The 13,338-nt window shown below is 35.3% G+C and overlaps 2 protein-coding genes across 2 annotated transcripts; one reads left to right on the forward strand and one right to left on the reverse strand.

Moving 5' to 3' along the window:
- The first annotated feature begins 267 nt into the window (after positions 1-267).
- LOC130932369 (cytochrome b-c1 complex subunit 7-2, mitochondrial-like) lies at positions 268-2,922 on the forward strand. The gene is made up of 4 exons (XM_057861687.1): positions 268-475; positions 627-784; positions 1,853-1,900; positions 2,643-2,922. Exons 1-4 carry the CDS (start codon positions 379-381, stop codon positions 2,709-2,711), a joined length of 372 nt encoding a protein of 123 aa, XP_057717670.1. The 5' UTR covers positions 268-378; the 3' UTR covers positions 2,712-2,922.
- Positions 2,923-4,756: 1,834 nt separating this feature from the next.
- LOC130933316 (uncharacterized) lies at positions 4,757-13,118 on the reverse strand. Its single transcript, XM_057862898.1, has 13 exons — positions 12,708-13,118; positions 11,592-12,603; positions 11,143-11,352; positions 10,753-10,979; positions 10,042-10,116; positions 8,999-9,070; positions 8,825-8,923; positions 8,644-8,715; positions 8,448-8,562; positions 6,879-6,947; positions 6,356-6,716; positions 5,650-5,779; positions 4,757-5,428 (listed from the first exon to the last, which is right to left on the reverse strand). The coding sequence occupies exons 1-13, from the start codon at positions 12,870-12,872 to the stop codon at positions 5,012-5,014; spliced, it is 3,024 nt and encodes a 1,007-aa protein (XP_057718881.1). The 5' UTR covers positions 12,873-13,118; the 3' UTR covers positions 4,757-5,011.
- Positions 13,119-13,338: the final 220 nt, after the last annotated feature.

A 13,338-nucleotide genomic window follows, 5' to 3' on the forward strand; every position in this document is an offset into this window, starting at 1 on the left:
ATATAATTGAATTCATATATTTGGATAGTTTTTTAATAATTAATTGTCCTTATAAATAATTTTACATAAAACAATACACAGAAATTAAAATTCAAAATTTACCTTCTTTTTATTTCTTTCCAATATTATTAATGTAAAGATTATTTATTTATTTATTTATTATTATATTATTCTAGCAACGAGGCCAGGGTTGTAATTTGTAAACGACATGTCGTTCTGTATGACGTGGCATGAAAACCAGGAAAATTGGTCGTCGTAGACTACAAAACACACTGTGTGGCACACAATAGCTAAAACTGCAAAAGCATAATAAAATCGCGTTCCGTTCCCTTCCTCACTGCGATTGTTCCAGAAACTCCAAGAAGAAGAAGAGCAGCAATGGCGTCTTCGTTCATTCAATCCTTCATTGATCCAAAGAAGAACTGGTTCGCCGCTCAGCACATGAAAGCCATCTCCAAGCGCCTCCGCAGATTCGGTTATTATTCCTTCCTCCCAAAACCCTAACCTCCGTTCTCTTTCTACCATTTCCTATTCCACTGATTCAGTGATTCATAACAAAAGAAAAATATTAATATTCTCTGTTTTGGAAATGGAATTTGATTATTGTTATTAATTATGTTTTTTAGGTCTGCGATACGACGATCTGTACGATCCGTATTACGATCTGGATGTGAAGGAGGCACTGAATCGGCTTCCGAAGGAGGTAGTTGACGCGCGCCACCAGCGCCTTAAGCGCGCTATGGACCTTTCCATGAAGCACGAGTACCTCCCTGAAGATCTTCAGGTTTTTTCTTTTCTTCTTTTTTTGACCAATCCTTTTAATTCTAATTCTAGCTACCCGTGTGTTTTATTTATTTATTTATTGTTGTTGTTGTTTTTGTTGTTGAGATGGATGGGAATCTTTCAGTAATTCAGTATTAGGTTTTGATTTGTCTTTTAGATTGCCTCAGCGAAATGCTAAGTGTTACAGGGCCCGAGTTTTAGTTAACAACTACAAAAGGAAAACGCTTGAAAAGAACATGGATTTGGATGAATCGTTTCCTTCAGAATCTTCTTAACTGTGATGTTAGAATTGAGTTAGCCAGTTACCTTGTGAGTTTATATTTCTTGTTAATGTACGTAAACTATTTTGTACTAGAAGGGTTGGGAACATAGTTTTAAATTGTGGTTGTGCCGTTATGTAGAAGAGTGTGGAAAATGTGTACAAAATAGTTGCAATTGCAGCTGCTATTCCGATGCAGTGTGGGCACCACGGTAACAATATACAGATGCAATTGCAGTTGTGGATTGCCGTTTAAAACCAAGGTTGAGAAGTACGGTCAGTAATTAGAACTTGCATGAAGGATATATGGACCAGTAACATACTCCATATTAACAGAACACTTCAAATCCTAATGGGAAGCATCCATCCAAGTTCTGTATGATGTCTGATCAGTTGTCTTGTTAGTATGGAAGCAAATGACATTATGAACCGCAAATCAGTTTGTCACTTAACAAACTTCAATTCTTCAAAAGAAATGACTTTGTATGATGTTCACCTATTGATGGGCAAGAAAATCAGCCACTAATGCAGTTAGCAATTAACAATTTAGGTTGCCTACGTTACGCCCTTTGGGGTGACCCTTCCCCAATCTTGCATTAACGTGGAATGCTTGTAAACAGGCTGCCTTTTACTAATGTTTCTTGGAATATCAATTGAATTATGATATATTTGTATTGTATCTTGTGTGAGAGCATATTTGAATATAAAGTTGAGTATTTAATGCTTTTGTGGTATGTGCATGGGTAGAAGAGTGTTTTGGTTGGATTATTGAGGTTAATTTTTAACACACACATTTTACCTTTTTGACAGGCAATGCAAACACCATTCAGGGGATACCTTCAGGAGATGCTTGCCCTTGTAAGTTTTATACTGATAATGTAAAATATAAGTGATTAACTACTATATGACTATGTGGTGTTTCATGCTGGTTGTTGCATATAATGTTCCTGGAATTTTTTTCTAATTTCCTTGGAAATCTTATTGTCAAATGCTTTGTATAGATTGTTAGATGCTAGAAGTATTGTTGGGCAGAGCTGCATCATTTATTGGAATATTGTAGCTTAATTGATGATTTATATATTTTCTATTGAAATATGGAGAAAAGAACCACTGATATTTCCCTTCTTTAGTCTTTTTGGTGTGTGCCTACTTGAAGAAATAGATAAATTGTTGATGTTTTGTCAATTCTGGCTCTTCCAGTTGTACTTAGTTGGCTCTAAAGGTTCGAGTGTTTTAGTGTTCCAGAATCCAGACTCAAATAGATTTGGGCAGAAATAACACTAGCGCTACTCTTTTCTTTTCACCTAATATAATTCTGGTCTACACCCTTACACATTTTTCTATACCCATGACTAGAAGAGGAAAGAGAATAAGCGAATAACAGACTTCTGCTTTTTGGGGCTTAGGGATGGTCATTTGATTTGATTTTGTGCTGGCCACATTTTTCTTGGGGTACAATCTGAAGTTTATTATGTAACATTAAATTTCTAGATTCATGTTTTCTTGTAATTTGATGAATGTACTATAATAAGTTTTTGAACACACAAGGAATTTCCGCTAAGATTTGTGACTGCTGAAGCTGGCACTGCTTTTCTTTCAGGTGAAGAGGGAGAAAGCGGAGCGTGAATCCTTGGGAGGCTTGCCCCTATATCAACGCACCATTCCTTAAATGCATAAATGTTGTTGCATGAAGCTATTCTGAATGCCGCGGTACCTTGGTTGAAGTTGTATTTGTTGTTTTGGTAGAATATTTAATGCACATCTTCGCATAGCGCTATATGAACCTAATTTTTGAAATGGTATATGTATGCCTCAACCATTTTCTAATAATAGGCAACGACAAACCGGTTTGCCTTGAAAATTCATAGGCTTGTTTTTCACTTTTTTGTTCTCTTTGTTCACGGTTGCGTTTATTTAATTCATGGGTACCACCAATCTCTATTGAGAATTTGAGATTAATCTGAAAGTATATCTAGCCTGTACAGAATTCTAAGTTGTTGCCCGACTTCAGAAAATATAAACTTATAAAATTTCAGAACACAAAACTAGGGGTGGAGGTAGAATCAGATTAAAATTCATGGTACCAAGTACCAACAAAGAATATAATAATATTTTATTTGGATGATTTATTTGATCAAGTTAAACTCTATAATTTAATTATCAAAATACTAATTAAATAACGTTTTAGCAATGATTTAAATTTTAAACACTTGCCACTGTGCGGTTTCATAGATTAACAAATACTCAGCGGGGGAAAAATAAATCCTATTAAATGTTGTTAAATTAGTTATGTTATATGATACTGAGCGAGTCGTAATAAACTTCTTGGCGTGTAGTACCTCGACAATCTGATAGTATAGAATAAATGAATAATATGTTTTTAATTATTTTGTTATTTTATTTTATGATTAATAAGATTTTAGATTAAATTATAAAATGTTTATCTTTTAATATTATGATATTTATCATAATGATAAAATTTTAAATTTAATCAAAGATTTTATATTAAATTGTAATTATACTACTTATTTTCAACAAGTAAAATTATCTTTTATCTTTTTCATCTTTCATAAAAAGAAATCTTACTATAAGAGTACTTTTATTGCTTCGTTAATTCTTGTCTTTTACTTTTCTTTTCTAATGCTTGATAAAAAATTTCTGTTGAGCGTATTTTTCAATTTATATAAATGAAACGAAGTTTTAAAAATAAAAGGAAGTTTGTTTTAATGTCAAATGATCACTATAATTTCAATGACCCCAAAACCTAAATATTTTTGTTTCACTTAATTAAATTATTCAATTATCAATTTTTTAATAAACAATACAGTTTTATGAATATTTTTAAGATTAGTCCTAAATTTTTTAAAAATTTAGCTGTTAGGAATATATTTAATGTAAATAAAAAAATTTTGGGACAAAATTAAAATAAAATAAAATTTATGAATATTTTTAAAAACTTTTAATAAACTTTAGGGAGTAAAAAATATAATTTGCCCGTATATTTTGGATATCTTTTTAAACAAAAAATTATTATATTCGCATGTGTCAATTGTGAAATATCTGCTAGTATTTGCTCTATTAATTATTGGTGAAAACTGAAAACAGAACTGATTAGCTTCAGTTGCATGGCCAACAAAATACAATAAAATACAATAGTGTATATTAATTAATCAGAGAAAAAAATAAATAAGTCCCTGATTTTTTAATTCAAAGACAAATAAATTTCTTGACTAATTAAAAATACAAAGACATCTAAGTTCACCCGTCTAAAATATATGAAAACAAATAGATCCCTCAAAGGGATTTAGATGTTTCAAATTTTAAAAGGTAAGATATTTTTATATTTTCAATTAGCTAAAAATTTATTTGTCTTCGAATTAAAATGTCAAAGATCTTTTTGTCGTTTTCTCTAATAAATAGTCTGCAATTAACACATAAGCGAATATAACAAATTTATTTCATTTAAATAAAAATAATCTGCGAGCTTAACATGTCTCTGTTTTTTATATGATATCATACAGTCACTGGACATAATAAAAATGTAATTTTACTGTAATATACATTTATAATACAAAATTTGGATATCCTAATTAATTTTAGGATTCATTATGATACAAATCTTTGTTCATAAAATTATACTTTTTAACTATTTCCCAATAAAATGACAACAAAGCAAAGGGTTAAAAAAAAAAAATCTATTCAGCTATTAAAATATTCTACATAAAAAATTGATTTATTTACTTCAATGCGTGAGTGCAAAATCTAAGTATAAAAATACACAATATTTACTACCCAGAAAAGCCGAAAACAAAAGAATCACAATGATACATTGATACCCATACCCTATTCGAAAAATAGTCAACCAAGAAGCCAAAATTATGATTCTTAGAAATGTGAGGTTCCCCAACAGGGTGACAAAAAACCCACTCCAACAGAGGCAACAAAGCACATAGAAAAATAACTACAAAACTAAAAAGAACTTCTGGGATTTTGCTTTTCAGATGAAGTCCTAAATGGCTCAGAGCCAAAGCCAGAGCCAGAACCAAAGGCATCCGAGTCATCAAATGCTGAAAAGCCTCGAACATGATCAAAATCCATACTGCTGCGGCCTGAATCAAATTGCGCAGGTAAAGTGCTGCTATCCTGTGCTCGGAAAGAATCGAATCTCGACATGCTGTCAAAACCACTTTCCAACCACTCTTTGGGCCTTTGTGGAGAGCTGCCGGAGCTGAAAAGTGGTGAGTTTGGAACAGAATCGTCAAAACTGAATGCGCCACTCTTTGGGAAAGGATCACCACCCTGTTCTGAACCTGTTTTAATTGTGCCAAAGCCGAGATCGCCAGAACCAAAGAAATAGTCGTCTCCGACTCCCTCAACATCTCTCCCCTGTAGAAACAAACATCCTAACGTGATCAGCAGACTGCTAGAATTTGTTCAAACATGTGCCAGCAAATGGAAATGTTAAAATTTAAGGAAACTTTGAATAACATATAGATGGTAATTATAAAACTAGACCGAAACCGGCGCATTGCACGGCTAATGGGAATTTAGAAAGGAAAGGAAAGAATTTTGCTATGACAATATATAAGCGGCGAGAATCTGCATACCTGCTTCGTGGTGCTACTGGCATTGAACCCCCAAACTGAGTCAATATCATCATTAGTGTCGAAGGTTCCCCAATTTGGTTCGTCAAATATTTTCTCGCTGGAAAAGAGAGGCTTGTCTCCACCATGATCACTGCATGCAAGATTATATAAGCAATTGTTTCACAAGATCATAACATCATATCCGGTGAAACAAAACATATGAAATGAGGCATATCAGTATCCATTTAGAAATAATATGGTGGATTTGAAGTCCATATCATGCACAAAACCATAATAAATTCACATAAAGCCAAGCAAGATTTCCACTACATCCATTGGCTTAAAGATAATGTACACTGTAACCATTTCACCCTATACTTCTTAATTTTCTATACTTTGGCATGTAAGACCTATATTACAATTAGGAATTAGTACTGGTGCGGCAGAGCCTGAAAAACTGCAAGGCTGAACCATGAAGATTTTATGCCAATTGAATAAGATTCATTACAAAGTTTCTAATCAGAGTCCCGAGAGTTTTTAACAATAATAAATATCATTTTTGCTGTAATGATGATGATGATGGTAGTAATCGTCTAAATGCCAAAATACCAAGACCTTCCAAAGGCACAGAACCTTCATGATCATCAAAATTAATGATACATCCACTAATTTTACAGCAAAATCAGAAACTGACCAGCATACAGAAAACTGAGATGCGAAACCATACCTTTGGGTTTCTTGTATGCTATCTTGGTCATGGAGCGAGCGATCTTCACCAGCAGCAGTCTTTCCAATGTCAGAGTCAGAAAAGGCCCTCTGGGGGCTTCCAATAAAGCTCGTAGCAAACGGTGTATTAGGAGCGGATTTTGCAGACCTATCTTCACTTTTCTTATGAACGGATTCATTGTCAACTTCTTGTTCATCTGTGGTCTGGGCTTTTTCTGACTCATTATCACTCTTAGGTGAACCTGTAACTTTGGGACTGTTAATTTCTGAATCTTTCTGTTTCACAGACGATGGCAACTTTTGTTTTGGAGGTGCAATGATGTTCTGCACATCAAGTGTGAGTTCCTGGACAAGAGCGAATTCTGCTAATGGAGAAATAAAGTAATAGCAGTTAAACCATAATCTATTCGCAGTCACCTGAACTATATAACTCAAAATTTATCCCTCAGAAAGAATAATGATCAACAATGACCTTTCCATAACCTTATGTAAAGATACCTAAAAATTTAATATAATAAATATACCTTTATCTTCAAGCTTATCCCAATCTTCATCCCAGTCAGCAGCTCCTTCCTGGATACCAGGTTGCCAACCTTAAAAGGAAAAAATTGAGTGACACCAGAGAATATAAGAATAACTTGACATGAATGCAATGCAATTACTTTTTCAAAATAAAAGAGCTAGTTGAAGAGAACACATGGAACTCCTGGCAACCACAAAGAAAGGAGAAATAACAAAGAAAACAAGTAAAAGGGGATATCAATAGGCAAACTATACACTTAGCGAGAGAACAAACACTAAGGTAGCGTTTGGTGGAGAGACAGAGACAGAAAGACTGAGACTGAGAGACAGAGACTAAGAGACAGGGATTGAAACAAATCTCAGTATTCTGTTTGGTGCAAAATGGGAGACAGGAATTGAAACAAGAATGAAACTCTAATTTAATTTGCACAAAGGGTAAAATTGGAATTAATTAATTGAAATGAAAGTATTTTAGGTATAAAATGTTATTAAAGTTTCAGTCTTCATCTCTAAAAATTTCAGTCCCCTGTGTCCCTACTTTTTGGAGGTACTGAAATACTGAAATTTTGGAGACAGAGACAGAAATTTTAGTACCAGTCTCTGAACTAACAAACACAACACTGAGTCTCAATCTCTCAGTCTCTGTCTCAGTACCTGAAAACAAACGCTACCTAAGTGACTTCATTCTACATGAATGGAAACAGTTTTTGTAATCTTATTCGATATAGTGGAAAAAATGCAACTGCAAGAAACAGAAAACCACAATTAAATGCCCTTTTATAAAAGAAGAAATCTACATAGTCAAGAAAAAAAATGCATAGAGCAGGATAGGACTCCACACACACAAAAGTGAAAACATTAAAAACAATTCGAACAAGCAAGAAAATCAGTGTAACAAAGCTTCAAACTCCCTCAGCATCTGTTAAAGAAGCCCATATAAAAAAGGTCATATGCTTTACACCAAAAAGGGTCACTATGCTACTTTTAGTTTGTGTCTTCTTGATGATTTAAGAGAAATATATACAAGGTGTGTAGCTTATATTGCATAACGTCCCCAGAATATTAGTGGGTTACAAGTCTGCCCTCCTTTTCATAGAATGAATGCATTTATCCATCATTTGACAAGAACTACATCAGCAACTATGACAAATAACCACAATTGTCAATGCAATGATGCATCATTACATTTCATTGGAAATTGATAATAATAATAATAATAATAATAATAATATACACGGGAAAACATTTTTTTTTTACGATAGGTGAGAGTTTATGAGATTATAGAGTCTGTCCATGCATATCAATGACAAGAAAATTGATGAAGGTTACACAAGAAAAGCTGCAAAAATATGTTAAATGCCACCTGATTGAGCAACCTCTTTTAGTTGCAATGGTTGATGTGATATTCATCATGATTTAAAAACAGTATTCAACAACTAAAGACTACTTCTAAGCTTGATATCAACAACAAAAGAACAAAATAAAAGCAGCAATTCGAAATAATAAAGTTATAGACATCCAAAATACTAGAGAATTACTAAAAGGATAATAACACATAAATTAGAAATTACCAAAGGGTAGTTCCACTAGTGTTGTTGCCTTTGCACGTAATCCATACTTCTTACACCGCTCATTTAGAGATTTTACCAGTTCATCAAGCTCTGATTGGATACGATCAGCATGGGCCTGAATTTTTTATGACTCAAATGAGATACGAAAATAATTTCTCAAGATTGATATACATGCTTGGTAAATATCAAAATCTACCTGTAATGAACCATCAGCATTTCCATCTTGTTCCATCTTGGCAATTGCTTGATACAATTCAAATTTTTTCTCCTGCAAATCAAATAAAGAAATAGTTTGACAGTATTTAAGAAAATAGGCTAGTAATAACAAGCTTTTAACACATGCTATCAATTGAAGAGAAATCTGTATCTCATTGCACCTGTATATCACGAAATGTGGCTTCCTCAGTAGTTAACTTGGATGATACATCTCCAACTTGCTTATACTTATCTTCATACTTTTTTGCTAGAATCTCAACCTGAATTGATAAATTGAGAAAATGATAATACGATTTGGAAACAAAAAGAACACAGGTAATTCTAAAGAAAGATACCTCACGCTTGTCAGCTGATATTCTTTCTATGACCTCATTAAGACGATTGTCACATCTACTCTTGTACAGAACCTTTGACAGAAAAAGAACAAGAAACCTTTTCAAAAAGAGAAATGAAAAGCAAAAACGAAAATTAAGGTGGCACTAGATTAAACCACAAATAGTATGTGAAATTGGAAGAAGGAAGTTTTCTACAAATTATTCTCTTCTCAGTAACCGAAATTTTTATATAGACAAAAAGAAGTGTAAGCTGTGCAAGCAATATAACATGCCTATTTCCTAGGTATTCAGTATTCACTTCAGTCTTTTTAACTGACATTTTGAGGACACAAATGGTCCATAATATCTGTCATCTCCCACATATCAACGAAGCATTTGCAAGTATATTTCCCCATTCATAACATTCCAAACTCACTTACAATCAAGACATGTAGATAGAAATAAATAGAATCAATTAATATGCTGAAAATTGAACAAGGATATTTTAGGAAGAATATTTCATAATTATACATTGATTGTCCCTAGGCATATGGCTAAAGTTACAGATAAAAAGGATGGAGGGAGTATTTTCTTTTCTTTTTTTTTTCTTTGGTCAGTATTGTATCTGGAGTAGTAGCCAAAAGCTGAAAGATGGGGGATTGTCATCTATTAATTAGAAATATCAAAAAGCAACATAACAAGCACTTAGAGGACCATTCTAGAAGCCCATTAATAAATAATAATATAGCCGATGCATATTGTGTATTTTTAAAGCTTTGCATGGTGAAGTTTCTGGCTTCTTAGCAACATCACTTCTTCCTTAAGTGAGCAAGAAACTGTGGTGTCACAAGAATTTCCTACCAAATTACATTTCAGTGTTTAATTTTTATAATTACTAGCTTCAAGCCTTCAACGATATGCTAATGGTATAAAGCCCAGCCCCAAATGGAATGAACCGTTTAATCTAGAGAAGACACAACAAACTATGTATATATTAAAAGGCACAGACTAGAGTTTTAATAAGATATAAAGGAAGGAAGGAAGAAAGAAAGAAAAATACTCACAAGTTCCTGCATTTTTGCACGGCAGAATTCTATTTTCTCTCTGGACTCTGCAATTTCTTTCTCTAGAGCTTCCACCTGTGGTTAGCAAAGGAATACATAATAATTACCTGCCTTCAATTTGAAACACAATAGAGCATAATCATGTACACGGAGGCTGACATAATGATATGCATGCCACAAAAGACTATTTAGAAACTTTCCATTCTGTCTTCAGAGATACTACTGACACCTAATAATTTTAATATTGCAACCATCATTAGCATAACAGATAAAGAGAAGAAGCATACTTCATGACATCATGTTGAAATTAAAATATAACTCACATTGTCATTTCACCACATCCCACAATAAGTTGGTTTTATATGACCATGGAAAAATACAGAAAGAGTTGCTTTTCCAGTTTTCATGAAACTAAATTAATATATAAGGAATGGTAGTTGGATAATAGATACACAAAATACAGGTAGCTATGAAAGAGATGTAACTTGTGCAAACTTTTCCATCAAGAAAAATAAAGAATCTGCAGTAAATTAGTGGAATCCAAAATTTAAAAGTAGAACCATCAAAATATAAAAATACAGCCGATAAGCTGTAGTTCTAATTGTCAATGTCACTGTCCAGGACCATGCACTTTCTAATATGTCCAAACAAATGCGAAATTTATCGAACAACAATATTAGGAAATGCAAGAAACAAAATTGGAGTGGTTACCTTCTTATCAGCTTCTGATGCTTCTTGAAACTTTAAATTAATTTTATTTTGCTCATCTGAACTGAGCTGATTAATGAGGTGCTTCTCCAGCACTGGAACTCGGGGTTTCTGCTGTTTCTGAGGTGCTTCATCGGGCAGCGGAACAGGAGCCGACCTTGGTGGCCGGGCTGCAGTTGGGTTCACTTGTCGAGCACCGGGGCCACTCATCCCTTGCTGTTGTTGAAAACCTTCCATAGATACAAAACATGGTATAGAGAAAAATACTAGTGAATACTTCTCAAATATATAAATAATTATGTAATTGTGCGCACCCATGTGTGTGTGTGTGTGTGAGAGAGAGAGAGAGAGAGGGAGACAGAGACGGAGAACTAGTAATTCTTGGACATTCACCTGATGGATTTCCCCAAGTTACAGAACTGTGCTGAGGGGCAGGTTGACCAGGAGATGATAAATCAGGGAGAATGTTGCTTGGCAGTACTCCTGGAAGAGCACGTCCTTCCCTATGCCGCTCCATTAGGTACAGTGCAACACAAAACTCCCTTTGGGAAAGCATGCTATCATTATCTTGATCGGATAAATCCCAAACCTGCTTTAAAACCTCTGGAAAATATAAACACATTGTAGAGCTCGTAATCAGGAATTAGCAAGCCGTTGACATAGACTTTAAAACTAGAACAATAGAAAAGGTATTGCTTGCAACAACAAAAATTAAAGGCAAATGCTATCAAATGCAAATCAATCACACTTAAGCTGACAGCTCATGGAATAGAGAAGAAAAGATAAAGAAAGCACTTAAATTCTCATTTCCAAGAAAGAACAGCGGTATAAGAAAGATATACCCCGCGGTAATTTCCAGCTAAGGAACAAGTTTCGGGCTTGCTCCCCGGTGATTTTCCCATCTCTATCAGTGTCTACTGCCACAAATACTTTCGTATATTTCTGAATATCAGTGGGAGTCATCCTTGGCCAAGGAGACTGGGAAGCAGAATCCTGCAACCTCACTGGATGTCCAGGTGGATTCACTATATTATGTGTTTGGACCGAGGCATGCTGATTCTGTGGCCGGACCTGCGGAAGCTGTGCACGAACATGCTGAGCTGCGAGTGGGGTCTGCAAAGACTCAGTGGAGCTAGTCCTAACCGGCTGTTGGTTCCCTCCAGAAACAGGAACAGTAGCTGGTGAAAGTGGTGAACTTCCTTGTGTAGGAGAATCTTTCCTGGGCTGAAATGTGCTTGCAGAGAACACATCCCCTCCAAAAAACGCATCAGAAGCAAAACCGTTCCCCGAAGTAACCACCAATTTAGAATCCTTAGCGGCTTGATCAGATGACTTAGTGCCAGACGCAGGGTATTGTCCAGCTGCCAGTGCAACATTTGATCCAGAAACCCCCTGAGTAGATGTTGGACTACTTCCTCTAGGTGGCATTGGAGAGGATGTTACTGCCGGAACTCCACGGATACCTTGAGTGGCAGTACCAGGTGCCAGATTAGAAGCAGTAGCAGAGACATTTTGCGGCGGAGGCGGCCTCACTAACTGACTTCCCTGGGAAGGAAGATTTTGGTGGTTTCCACCTAAAATTGGAACTGGCCCCCTTGGTCCAACATTTTGATGCGGTAGAGAACTCTGTGTTGCAGGTGCAGGTGCAGGTGGGTGGGGTGCAACTGCAACAGGGGCAGTAAAGTTGATTTGAGGTGGAGGTATTTTAGATGAAGCTGGACCATATAATGCAGCTTTGACTATTTCAGGAGTAAGATCTCGTTTGCTTTGTGCCACAGTGACAAGCTTAAGGGCGTTGTAAAACTCTGCCCTATCGAGGAACCCACTTTGGCTTTGATTTGCAAAAGCCCAAATCTACACAATTGGCGTAACAGAACTCACTAAGGATGAAATTCAAAAGCGCGGGAATCATGGCGGTTAACATATTAAGAAATGAAGCTGGGGTTTCGATGTGTTACCTGAGCCAGGACCGGCTTCGGTAAACCGGAGCCTTGGAAGAACGAGACGGCTTCGACGCCACTGATGCGGCCGTCGCGGTCCAAATCGGCGCGCCCGAAATACGCATCGAAGAGATCCACGTTCGAAGCTCCCGATTGCGATGGCGATGGCGATGGTGTTGTCATTCTTTCGGAGATCACAATTCAACGATCAACTCGAAGCTGCAAATGAATTCGTATGTGGCACCATACACATGATTTGTAGATGAAGTCACTCTCAGATACAGATCAATCCACTTCCCTCGTTTCGAATCGCGAATACTCTAAAATCGCCTCTCAATTCCCGTTTCCGCTTAACGGACAATCTTAATCGCTTTTCGTTTCCATTTGTTTTCAAAAATACCATTGCCTCTGAATTTTGTCTCCGTTTCCCTTTTTTGTTTCTTCCGTCACCGATGGATTTTGTTTGCGTTTTAAGAGAATAACTAGTTTCGCACGTGTCGTTTTAATTTTCAGTTATTTAATATATTTTTTTGAGTAAATGGTCAAATTAGTTCTTAAAATATCATTCGTTCTTTAAATTAGTTCTTTAATTTTTTTTAAATTAAATTCGTCTTTTAAACATTTTAAACTAGTCAATCATTTTATTTGT

The sequence above is a fragment of the Arachis stenosperma genome, chromosome 6, assembly GCF_014773155.1.
Source record: "Arachis stenosperma cultivar V10309 chromosome 6, arast.V10309.gnm1.PFL2, whole genome shotgun sequence".
NCBI lineage: Eukaryota > Viridiplantae > Streptophyta > Magnoliopsida > Fabales > Fabaceae > Arachis > Arachis stenosperma.

Bases quoted from the DNA above. Each gene is read 5' to 3' on its own strand.
- LOC130932369 (XM_057861687.1), top strand. From the start codon at position 379: ATGGCGTCTTCGTTCATTCAATCCTTCATTGATCCAAAGAAGAACTGG. The intron at 476-626 runs GTTATTATTCCT...TATGTTTTTTAG, and splicing joins CAAGCGCCTCCGCAGATTCG to GTCTGCGATACGACGATCTG. The intron at 1,901-2,642 runs GTAAGTTTTATA...CTTTTCTTTCAG, and splicing joins TTCAGGAGATGCTTGCCCTT to GTGAAGAGGGAGAAAGCGGA.
- LOC130933316 (XM_057862898.1), bottom strand. From the start codon at position 12,872: ATGACAACACCATCGCCATCGCCATCGCAATCGGGAGCTTCGAACGTG. The intron at 11,353-11,591 runs GTATATCTTTCT...TATATTTTCCAG, and splicing joins TAGCTGGAAATTACCGCGGG to AGGTTTTAAAGCAGGTTTGG. The intron at 6,948-8,447 runs GTAATTTCTAAT...TTTCCTTTTAAG, and splicing joins ACTAGTGGAACTACCCTTTG to GTTGGCAACCTGGTATCCAG.